Genomic DNA, 11,610 nt, shown 5'->3' on the forward strand with positions numbered 1-11,610 from the left:
AGAGAGAACACTAACCACAAGATCTATAAAGGTGCAAATATTTGGAACCGGATGAGAGTGGCCAGATCTGACCCTGACATACAGTAACCAGAACTAATCTAGATTCTAATTGGTAGATTCTAGGACATTGCTTCTTTGATATAGATAGACAGATAGATAGATAGATAGATAGATAGATAGATACTTTATTGATCCCCAAGGGCCACCCAGAGACTACATGAAATAAATCTGTACCTCAGGCTCATCTATATGATCTTGTAACAGATTCTGCTAACAAAGGTCAAGAGACACACTTGTCAAATGCTAGTGTTCTACCAATTATCCACCAGTTCTATGTTTTACAGTAAATGTTTTTGGCTATGTCTGTCATTCTGAGGGAGAAGAACAATTAAAGTCATTGGAGGATATCATGTCAATACATGTAATTATAAAATATCAACTGTCAACACCTTTTCAACATCTGGCAACAAAGTACACAGAGCCATACCAAACATTCTGGTATGATAACACAACCACCATGAAACTGTGCCACCTGCTGGCAATTTGCAAATAATGCATCTCACTTATACATGCCAAGGCATGAGCCTAGTTCATCATTTTACAACCCTTACAGATATGACATATAATCTTGTCACAAATACATTTCTATATGGGGCATTAATGGTTTCTGTTTAATTTAACAAAATATAGCTATGTGTTTACTACACAACACAATCACAGTATTATTGCCACTGAACATTTCTCCTGGCCATCACAGGAACTCAAAAGCCTTGTACTGCACAAGCTCAAAGGTCAGCTTTGTCATGTTTTCATTGCCTATCCTTGTGGCATATCAATCAAGACAGACATACAACATAAAAGGACAGAATGACTTGCCTAGAAATCAACAGGTCAGGGCCCACTTCCCCGATAACGACGGAGACACGCTCTTAAGAGGGTTTTCTACGATTCATCTTACGATCGTTCGTTTGGTTTTTCCGACTGTTTCCCGAACATGCTCGTCGCGTGAACGCGCATGCACTGCTCTTAAGATGCTCTTAAGGGGAGCTGTCCACGTTAATAGTTCTGAAATATCCTCTGATTTGACGATGATGTCAGGTGACTGCACGTCACAGCTATAGGCCTACCATTTAAACTTCGGATCTACACATTAATTCACATCAATACGAAATTAGAAACACTTTGACATCTGCATGTAAGCATCCCAAGTAGGCTATACCACACAGAGACATAAATAATTGTAATTATTTTAAGATTAGATTGTTGCACCATGCAATAATTTTTCGCGGTGCCACTTAAGAACACGTTTGAAGATAAGAAAGAAGTCGAGAAAGAAAGAGAGGAAATGTGTAGGCTTAGATTTTGATGCAGTAGGCTACAGACTAAACCACATGTTGCTTTCTCTGCTTTTTACCTCATAGGCCTAATAAAATATTCACTTAGCAAAGATAATGTCAAACTATTCTGGCAACGTCTCGTTTCATAACTTGATTGCATTTTTGTCCGCTTTTCATCACATTATTATGACCATTAAATGTAGGCTATTTTGCACGCTAAAATCTGATTCATCACAGGTAAACACAATAAAGAATGGGAACGTAAAGGATTATGTATTCTAAGTTGTAGGCCTAATTCCTCTGTATGTCCTGTTGGTGACCTCAGTGAGAAGTAGGCTACTGTTAAGACGCTCTTAGCCGGTAACGAGTACTCTGGAGCACTCGTAGATCTACGAGTGTTTTCACGATGCTCTTAAGCTACGATGGTTTCGGGAAACAGTCGGCAAATCTTAAGACGTTCGTAAGAGGGACTTTACGACGCTCTTAGGCTTAAGATGCTTTCGGGGAAGTGGGCCCAGAACAGTTGAACAAGAACAGTTTGGGTAGTAGTGGCCTAGGCTAGTTATCACCATATTCAACACCATGAATGAAGGCCCAATTTAACCCCTGAATATCATCATGTATGATGAAGTATGTATCATAGTCTACATAATCACTAAGAGCCATATTAAACGTTTGTCTGGCTCTACCTTCCAAGGATGCGGGGTCATTCCGAACCGCCGTCATCACAACTATCACACCACATTCTCTGACACCACACACATGCTTCAGATGCATGCTGGGTAAACGGTGTCGAGGCAGCTGCCATTTTGTTGGTGTTGTCGGAAGCGCAAAGTAGTGTTTAAGTTAAATGCTGAAAAAGAAGAATTTTATGTGAATAGCGAACTATTCTCTGTCAAAATGCTTTCTGCTGCCCAGTTACTCGACGAGTTAATGGGCCGGGATAGAAATTTGGCCCCTGACGAGAAACGAAGTAATGTCCGCTGGGACCACGAGACTGTGAGTGAGCCACTTAACGTTAACTTGATTTAGCATAGCTGACGTTAACATTTAGTTGACAAGATAGTAATATGCACGCGACAACAGAGAGTGTATTTCATGTGGTATGTTAAGTCTGAACAGAAGTGAAAATAAGTCAATCGGCAAAATAACTTTAACATCAGTCAGGATTAATGTAAGTTTATATATTACTTAGCCATGGTTCTAGCCACCTTGCTATCGATACCTAGTTAGCACAATGTGTCTATCCCTAAGACCTTGCGATTGGGGTAAGACTAACCCACGGAATTAAGATTGATGCTGTGTTATTGCTAAAATAACTGGCATTGTTGTGTGTTTAATCACGTTTTTGAGTTGGTAACTTTAATCTTGGAGTACTGCTAGTTGTTAAAGAAAATCCTGCACCTCTGTTAACATTTGCTATCGCCATTAGCATGCTGTCTATCAGTTAGCCATAGTTGCTACAAGTACAAGTAGTTGCTACATAAGCTAGTAGTGATGCCGTTATTGGATAGCTCTCTCTCTCTAGCAAGTGGATTTGTTAGCAAGTTATACTACAGTTAGGCAGGCGATTGAGTGGAGACCTAGCAACCCAGCCTTGACGACGAGATGCAGCGAAACCATTAGCCTGCCATGTTAAGCAACCATTCCCGCCCATTGTGCGACCTTTGTTAACGACCAGGCCCGTGTTCCCACAATACTGACATGTTAAACTTCCCAAGCAATAATTACATTTTACGTATGATTCGGTATCTACCATTGGTTAGCTTGCTAACTAACTACAACAGTTGGCGGTGCTGCGAATGTCGGTCGGACATCATCCCCATTTAACGTTACCTGACGCTAACGTCAGTACGCTTGGCTTATGATTGAACTGAAAGTAGATAATATGCCGATATAGTATAATTATGCCAAGTTAGTCAAACTAGTCAAATAGCATTAGTGACACTACGCCCAGCACAGATGTCAAATGAGCCAATGCAACAGTGCATCTGTCGCTAAGTTCCTTTCAGTTTGGTTGCTCAGCGTTATGTTCATGGAAACATGTCGACTCACCTGTTATACAACAGGCTTGCTCGGTCACTCGCACGAGAGAACGCACAGATTTAAAAGTTTGGAAATGTATTGTTGGGATTGTCAGTTGTTCTTATTTACACTGATGTATTTAAAGTGGACCCAGTGTCGTATTTTATTGAGAAAACCACAGCTTTATGTGGTATCAGGTAAATTCTTACTCAAAAGTGATTTAGGGAAATGAACACAGAATCGGTGTTCAGCAGTGTTGTATTTCTATTTGTTCGGTTGGCTAGATTTCAGGCACATTTTCCTGGTTTTCTGTAAGCACTTATGCCTAATTTGATGCTTAGTTATTCAATTGTTTTCTCTCTTGTAGGTATGTAAATATTACCTGTGTGGATTCTGTCCTGCCGAGCTATTCACAAACACCCGATCAGATCTGGGTAAGTAAAGGATTGACCTTACTGTACACAGTACAGAAACACTCACAAAATATATATACTGAATTGAAGGGACATCAATTCCCTCATGTTTATTACTTATCATGTTACTTACTGTGCTTCACAGGTCCTTGTGAAAAGATCCATGATGAAAACCTTAGGAAATTGTAAGTGGTGTGTTGTGTCCATAGGTGTTCACATTTTAAAGAACCTCTCTATGTGGGTAAATGGGAAAGAATGACGTGTATTTTGTGTGCGTCAGGTATGAAAAGAGCTCGCGTTTCATGAAGGAAGGCTATGAGCGGGACTTCCTGCGATACCTGCAGAGTCTGCTGGCTGAGGTGGAGCGAAGGATTCGCAGGGGCCATGCCAGGCTGGCTTTGTCACAGGCACAGCAGGCCGCTGGGGTAAGTTCCCCACTTTCTCAATGTAATCTGGTGGCAAAACAAGTGTTACACAACGCAATCTTATGTCATGCTATCAAAAATAGATGGTATATAGTAGTTTGACTTTAACAACAAAAATGACGAGTAATGGTTTTAAGATGTGTTAACTCTGCTTCTTTTTTTTTTTTACGAAGAGGTTATGTGTTCTTAACAACATGCTTATGCGTACTCCTTAATAGCAGGGACCTGGTCCATCAACAAAGAATGAGGAGAAGGCCCTGGTTCTGACAGAGAAGATTGAGGAGCTGGTCCTGCAGGTAAGCCTGTGTGCTGTGTGAATGGGATGGTGCTGTTGCTAGTCATTATATAGAGCAGCTGCAGTAACAGAAACCACCATGGTGTTCCCATACTCCTCATACTCAGTTTTACCCCTGGACCTCCCTGTCCCGAAATATCTTCTCTCTTTCCTGACCCAATCAAATACCTTTCACTGAGATAGGTGCAACTAAAATACTTTTGGATTAATTACTGTAGACATGCTCAGCTAATGGTGATTCTAGGAGATTGAGAGTGCAAGCAGGTTTTCCAGAACAGGGAAAGATGGGAAACATGTGATGCAAGAGAATCTCAGCAGCCGGATGGAGAACCACTTGGGTGTATGATCTGCTGCAGCTGACCTCAGTTTCACTGGGGTGGGCCGTGTGATGTGCTGTAGCTGGGCTGTATGATGTGCTGCATAATGGTGGGGGTGGGATGTGATGCTGTAGCTGACATCTGTTTGTTCCCCGTGGCTTTGTGCCTGTGCTGTGCAGATTGAGGAGCTGGGCTCGGAGGGTCGGGTGGAGGAGGCGCAGGGCATGATGAAGCTGGTGGAGCAGCTGAAGGACGAGAGGGAGCAGCTCAGCTCCACCCCCTCGGTGAGTCCCACGGACGTAAGGACTCGCGCCATTCTCCTGTCTCAACACCCCTCATCCGCTCACACACACATACTCTGCGCCATTCTCCTGTCTCAACACCTCTCATCCGCTCACACACACATACTCTGCGCCATTCTCCTGTTTCCAACCACCTCTCATTCGCTCCCACACACATACTCAGGCTTAAATATAGTCCATAGGGCACTCCACAGCTGTGCTGATGGTGCGTACTGTTAATACCGGTACACAGTCTTACACAGGCCAACATATGCTCACCCATTCAGTATGTACAGTTTGGAGATGACTCTATAGTTTAGTGTTCTAAACAGCAGATGCTAGCAAGGCTGACTGTACTTTATAAAACCTGCCCATAACAATACATTTATTTCAATGTTTTTATACTTCAGTACTATTTTATCTAGCTCACCTTGACTGCCTTAAAGTATTGTTTTTGCCGACCTCTCTCCTTATTCCCCCCACCAGACGATTGAGAGCTTTGCGGCTCAGGAGAAGCAGATGGAGGTGTGTGAGGTGTGCGGAGCCTTCCTCATCGTGGGCGATGCCCAGTCCCGGGTGGATGACCACCTGATGGGCAAGCAGCACATGGGCTATGCCAAGATCAAATCTACTGTAGAGGAGCTAAAGGTGTGTGTGTGTGTAGATCACTTTGATGAGGCCTGCGACTTATACTGTTGTATAAGTGCAGACTAGTTGTCATCTTTCAGGTGGGATCGTATAATAATGTGGGTCACACTGCATAGGCTTCAGTCCCACAATATCATCGTGAGAAAGTGTCTGAAATAGTATAGTGAAAACTTTGCAGGCTCTCTGGAAGTAGTTTTTATGATAACCTAGGTCTAGAGTGGCTGGGCCTCTGTTCTGGTCTGGCTAACCTACTGTGTTTTGGACTACACGTATGTGGTGATGTATACCCTGTTATACTGACGGCCTTCTCCCTCTCGCAGGAGAAACTGCGGAGGCGTTCCGAGGAACCCGAGCAGGACACCAAACTGCGCAAGGAGCGCGAAGACCGGGAGCGCGAGCGAGAGGAGCGCGAGAAGAAGCGCAAGGAAGAGGAGGAGAAGGAGAAGGAGCGTGAGAAGGAGAAGGAAAGGGAGCGGGAGCGGGAGAGAGAGCGCGAGCGTGAGAGGGAGAGAGAGCGCGAGCGGGAGAGGGACCGCGAGCGACGGGGCAGACGCAGCAGCTCACACAGCAGACACTCCAGCCGGGCGTCAGACCGCCGGAGGAGTCGCTCGAGAGACCGCAAACGTTCCAGGAGCAAGGACCGTGAGCGCGAGCGCAAACGCAGCAGGTATTACTGCCACTTGACACACAGCAAGCACTATTGTTGGCCATACAGGAACTGTTGATTTTTATATAGATTCAGAGTAAATGTGTGAGTGTGTTGTGCTATATAGTCAGTAGTCCAAACACTGTATGAAGAGTATGACATCAGTGTTCATATTGCAGCAATTTAAGGTGGGACAACTTGTCCTTTTAGTTCTCGGAAATTTGAATAGCCATTTATGAGTGAGGTTGGTTAATGATCTAGAGAGAAGCCAAGAGAAGTGTCACGTTGGAATAGATTAAATGAAGAGTGGTGTGTGTGTGTGGCCACAGGAGTCGCGACAGAGAGAGGAGGCGCAGCCGGGACCGATCCGACAGGAGGAAGCGCTCACGCAGCAGGGAAAGGAGGAGGTCCCGCAGCTCGGAGCGCAAGTCCCACAAGCACCGCAGCCGGAGCAGGGACAGGGAGCGGGAGCGGGACCGCGACAAGGACAGGGAGAAGGACAAGGACCGATCCTCCAAAGACAAAGGTCAGAACCAGCTCCAGCTTTCTCACCTTCATTTTAAGTAGCTGTTCCACTTCAGACAACTAGACCACACTGGTCCAGATTTTCTTAGGTAGCAATCTGATAAGCCAGATCTTTTATAGCCTTGTCATTGTTTAAAGGTAAGCTTACCTAGAGACTTGAGTGTCTATTGACATGTCATTACATACATAATGTGTTGTTCAGCCACATGTGTATGAATGAATGGCCAACATAACTTAACTGTAGCCTACATCTAACTCATCTTCAGGGAAGCAACTTTACTCTCCTTCAATAACATGACGCACAACTTCATGTTTATACATTAATTTGATTAAAAGGCCATCCCCATTGTACTATTTATTTAGCATTGCAGGCATACAGTGATATATCAGTATGTTACACTTACTGTATCTGAGTTCATCAGCTGTGCTGTGGTGTGCTGTGCTGGTGTCTCCTCCAGACCACAAGGACGGTGAGGAGAGGCGCACCAGCAAAAAGGCGCCGTCTAGTGACGACAAGGCCAGCGAGCTCCCCAAGGCCGAGTCCATGGAGGTAGATGCTCCCAAAGCCGAGCTCAATGGCACGCGCGAAGACATCCAATCTGAAGGTGACACTCAGTCCAATTAAAACTGATCTGATAGGACCTCAGATCAGGCCCAGGTAAGTGCAGAGTCCCCCTCCAGCTTGGCTCTCTCCTCCCCCCTGCCCCCCCACCCCACCCCACTCCTTCCCTCCCCCCCTCTCCCCACCATACCCCCACTGCCATCCCTAACAACCCCCTCCCCCCACACACACAACCTCCTCCCTCCCCTCCCTTACCTTCCCTCCTTTACTTTCAGTTATGTCTTTTGATTTGTCTTCCTGTTTTTTTTGGCTAGTGCATCGTAAGTATGCACTGAAGATGGAAGAAGGTAGACAGAAACTCAAAGCCAGAGGGAAAAGCCAGTGTAGCCCTGAGAAACGTGCTCGGAGGTACTTCGTTTTGTATCGGTCATAACATACATGTGTCTCTCTAGACCAGTTTCTCTTCCAAATTTTTAACTCTTATGATATGACTTTTTGTGGCCATTGCTTTGTGCTGTCTCAAGCTGAACTGCTAATGAAAAACCCATCTATGCTGACAGTAAACAGTAGTTCATAAAGTCATATAAGCCCCATTATATCAAGCATTACAAAATGGTTTGTGTGTCTATACATGCTCAGACATATATAGGCACACAGCATTTTTTTAAGTCCCTTCTCCCATGTCAATCAGTATTTTCAAACTCTCAGTACTGTTTTTTAAAGGTGTATCTGAAAACGAGTCTTTAAGACAAACTAATGACTCATTAATTCATTAAACTGCAGTCCCGCCTCTCTTTCCTCCCAGTGACGACAGGATGTGTGCCGTCTTTTTTTTGTGCTTCATTGCCTTGCATTTTAACGCAGTGTTCTTAAACTGGACAAGCCAGATAGCATTGTGGGAGTGGAAGTATAGGGCTAATGAATAATTGCAGCTGACTTCCATACCTCATACCACAGCGTTGGTGTTGTGAGCGACTCTTCCCCCCCTCTCATGAAAAAGCCAAATTAAAAATCAAGGATACTGTCAAACTGTGCAGGTACTCACCCAAGGTACTCCTTTCTTTACCCACATCCATATTTATTCTGAATGCTGTTGCCTGTGAACGTTTTTTCAGAAGCTTGATGTACTTTTTATTTTTGTTTTGTTGTTGTTTTATTATGTTCTGTTGACACAGTTAAGATTTTACGTTGTGGTTTTGTGTTATGAGAAGGCTGCCCACCAGAAGATACACAATTTTTAAACAAAGAAAAAGTTTAAAGATCCCAATTTATATCCCCAAATCTGACACTTGGGCCTTTTCCTCCTGAAAGAATAAACAGGGTGTTAAAGCTAGGAGCTGTAGCTCCAGCACAGATAGAATTGTTGCCGAGGCCCAGTCCTATTTGATCAATCTATAGCTTTCAGTTTCATTATCACAGCCTCTTCCCCATCTGTGGCGTAACAAACTGCTAAATAAGTAAGTGTTAACAATTGTCCTCTGCCACAGTAATTCACTTAGCACTCTGCAACTGTGGGGCTGTATCGTGAGATGGATGTCTGCATGCTGATTGCACAGATGAGGGGATATTAAATGGGCTAGTCTTAACCTCCAGGTTGACATCTTCCACCTTAGTACCTCAGGCCTTCCTCTCAGCCTTGTGCTTTCCTCCAAATGATTTTAAAATGGCAGACTACTCTCTCTCTTTCTTTCTTACTTTCTTTCTTTCTTTCGCTTGTTTCTTAATCTCTCGCTCTCTTTTCTGTTCTCTCTATATTCCATTCTGTCTATTTGTTTTACATTTTGAGCATCTAGTGCAAGCATTAAAAAAAAGGGTTGTTACGGTCTAGCTCATGATGAGCTGTGCTCATCATGTTCTGATGCAGTCAGTCATGTCCTCCGCTCCTGGTTCATGGGTCATGTGGATTGCCCTGGTGTCCTTATGGTGACGCCTCTGTGAAATGCCAGTGTTCCTTTTTGAGCAGATTTCCTTTTTTATTTTATTTTTTTACTTTGAAGTGGTTTGTGGTGCATATTGAGCAGCCTGTTTGCCTGACGCGGACATGTGGCGTCTCCCGTTCTAATCTGGTTTTCTCTCTGAACGTTTGTGCACGTCAGGAACCCCTGGATCGCCCTGACAGGAGAACAGAAGAACCGAAGACCTCCCCTGACCAGAACACGCAACTCTGCTGCTTAAAACAAGGTGACCCACAGATGTGTAGTGGCCTGTTGACAGTTTAAAATAATAATAAAACCATAAAACAAAACAAAAACAGATTTAGCAAAATAAAAACATGTTTTAAGAGAGGTTGCCCTTTTTTGCAGCTACATTGACAGGACCTGTAGTGTTCATTTCTGTTAATAATGTCTTTCCCGTCTTAACTACTGCTATGAATTAAAAATGAAAGTACACAAAAACCAGGTAGAGGAGAAGTGTGTTTTAAGGTCTACACTTACTTTGTTCACCAGCATTCAGGATAAAAATGAAAGCTGTACCCGTGGCATGTTTTATTTTATTTTTATTCTTTTCAGTTTGTAAAGTAATGGTATTCATGTCACTATTTTTGCCCTTCAGTCTCGGTTTGAAGCATTTGTACAGTGTTAGGAATGGACAGCAAGAAGGTTCCATTTTTCTCTTCCCCTCTGTAAGGCATACCCAATCAGTCACGTTTAGTTTTGAGAAGTGAGTTATTTTATTTTTTCAATTTTGTTCAAATCTTAAGAACATGTATTTGTCTTGAATAAAATGTTTGAAAATGAACAGTCTCTTAATTGTCTACTTGAGTATTAAACTGGTTTGGGTTTGACTTTGTAATGTACCACACGTTAGATGCTACTAACGTTAATTAAGCAATAGCTTACACACACACACACACACACACACACACACACACACTCTTGTGTGGTTGCTTTTAAGCACACTGAATTTGAAACTCAATTTTCACAACTTACGAGTATCTCAAAGCTACGTTTGCCATGAACTAGAACATGTAACCCTCTTTTAAAGACGCTCATGCCTGCTTTACCTGTGAAATAGGCCTATGGAAGAATGTACTACACAGCATAGTAAGCAGAGCCAGGTGGGGGGTATAGACCACCCCCAAAATCCATTTTTTTCTTGGCCCCAGCCGTGGCGCAACTGGCTGGGGCACCGTACGCCGGCGACCCGGGTTCGATTCCCGCCCCGTGGTCCTTTCCGGATCCCACCCCGACTCTCTCCCTCTCACTTCCTGTCACACTCCACTATCCTGTCGCATTAAAGGCATAAAAAAGCAACCAAAAAGTAGTTTTCTTAGCCAAAACAAACATCTTCTGTTGATTTTATGTTGGCCAAATTATTTAGGCTATATTTATGGATATGTAAGGACACGCGTAGCATCGCAAGTGTCAGTTGGGCTGATTTCTACTATTGCAATGAAGTTCTGTCCATGCACATCGCCACTTCATGGTAGTTGGCTACTGCTTTACTTGAAAAAAAAAAATTATCTTTGCATTGCATATACCAAGGTATGAGCTTTAGAAAAAAAATTACATAAAATAAACAATTTGGTTTCATAATGTACAAGTTACTATTGAATATAAGGCTATAATATCTATTTTACTTTTTGTATGTTTGTGTCACCGCTCTCAGTCTATGCCCCAACCAGGCCACCCCATCAATCTTTTAAATTATTTTCTCCAATTTTAGTGTGCATTGGGCGCCTTGATTATGGCACCTATGTGAGGCGGGACATAACATTACCATGTGGTTGATCTAATAATTACTTTGCCTCAGGTCGTGGTGTATATCCACTGGGTTTCCAATTCCAGCAACGATTTAAAACCATGTGTAGGGTTTTTCCTGAGAAGTTGAGGGACGTTGTAGTTGTGTGACCTATGTCCCATGCCTACTGTTCACTATGAGCGCTCTAATTTAGCCGGCAGGGGGAGTATTTCTTCTATTGGAGAGGGGAGCAAGTGCAAGTTCAGTGGTCACTCTGATTTACACACTTCTGTGTATTAGTAGGGTCTGCATATAATAGCAATGTTCTGGATCACTAGGAATAGTCGAGAATGAACTAGACTGCGCAGAATTTAGTCCCCGTCATGCAACTGCACTCTCACACCGGGCAAAGGAAATCCTTCCCCACCCTTCCCTTTCCTCAAGTCCTGCTCCCT

The 11,610-nt window shown here is 43.5% G+C and overlaps 1 protein-coding gene across 4 annotated transcripts; it reads left to right on the top strand.

Moving 5' to 3' along the window:
• Positions 1-2,101: 2,101 nt before the first annotated feature.
• luc7l3 (LUC7-like 3 pre-mRNA splicing factor) lies at positions 2,102-10,213 on the top strand. 4 transcript variants are annotated; one of them, XM_048245100.1, is made up of 11 exons: positions 2,102-2,336; positions 3,730-3,796; positions 3,921-3,960; positions 4,056-4,200; positions 4,419-4,496; positions 4,992-5,111; positions 5,580-5,741; positions 6,062-6,408; positions 6,717-6,913; positions 7,371-7,570; positions 9,571-10,213. In XM_048245100.1, the coding sequence occupies exons 1-10, from the start codon at positions 2,238-2,240 to the stop codon at positions 7,535-7,537; spliced, it is 1,422 nt and encodes a 473-aa protein (XP_048101057.1). In that variant the 5' UTR covers positions 2,102-2,237; the 3' UTR covers positions 7,538-7,570; positions 9,571-10,213. The 4 variants fall into 4 exon arrangements, with proteins under 4 accessions (XP_048101057.1, XP_048101058.1, XP_048101060.1 ...); XM_048245101.1 differs by having other exon boundaries at positions 4,422-4,496; XM_048245103.1 differs by having other exon boundaries at positions 4,422-4,496; positions 4,992-5,096.
• The last annotated feature ends 1,397 nt before the right edge of the window (positions 10,214-11,610 follow it).

Source organism: Alosa alosa, chromosome 6, assembly GCF_017589495.1.
Source record: "Alosa alosa isolate M-15738 ecotype Scorff River chromosome 6, AALO_Geno_1.1, whole genome shotgun sequence".
In the NCBI taxonomy this organism is placed as follows: Eukaryota; Metazoa; Chordata; class Actinopteri; order Clupeiformes; family Clupeidae; genus Alosa; species Alosa alosa.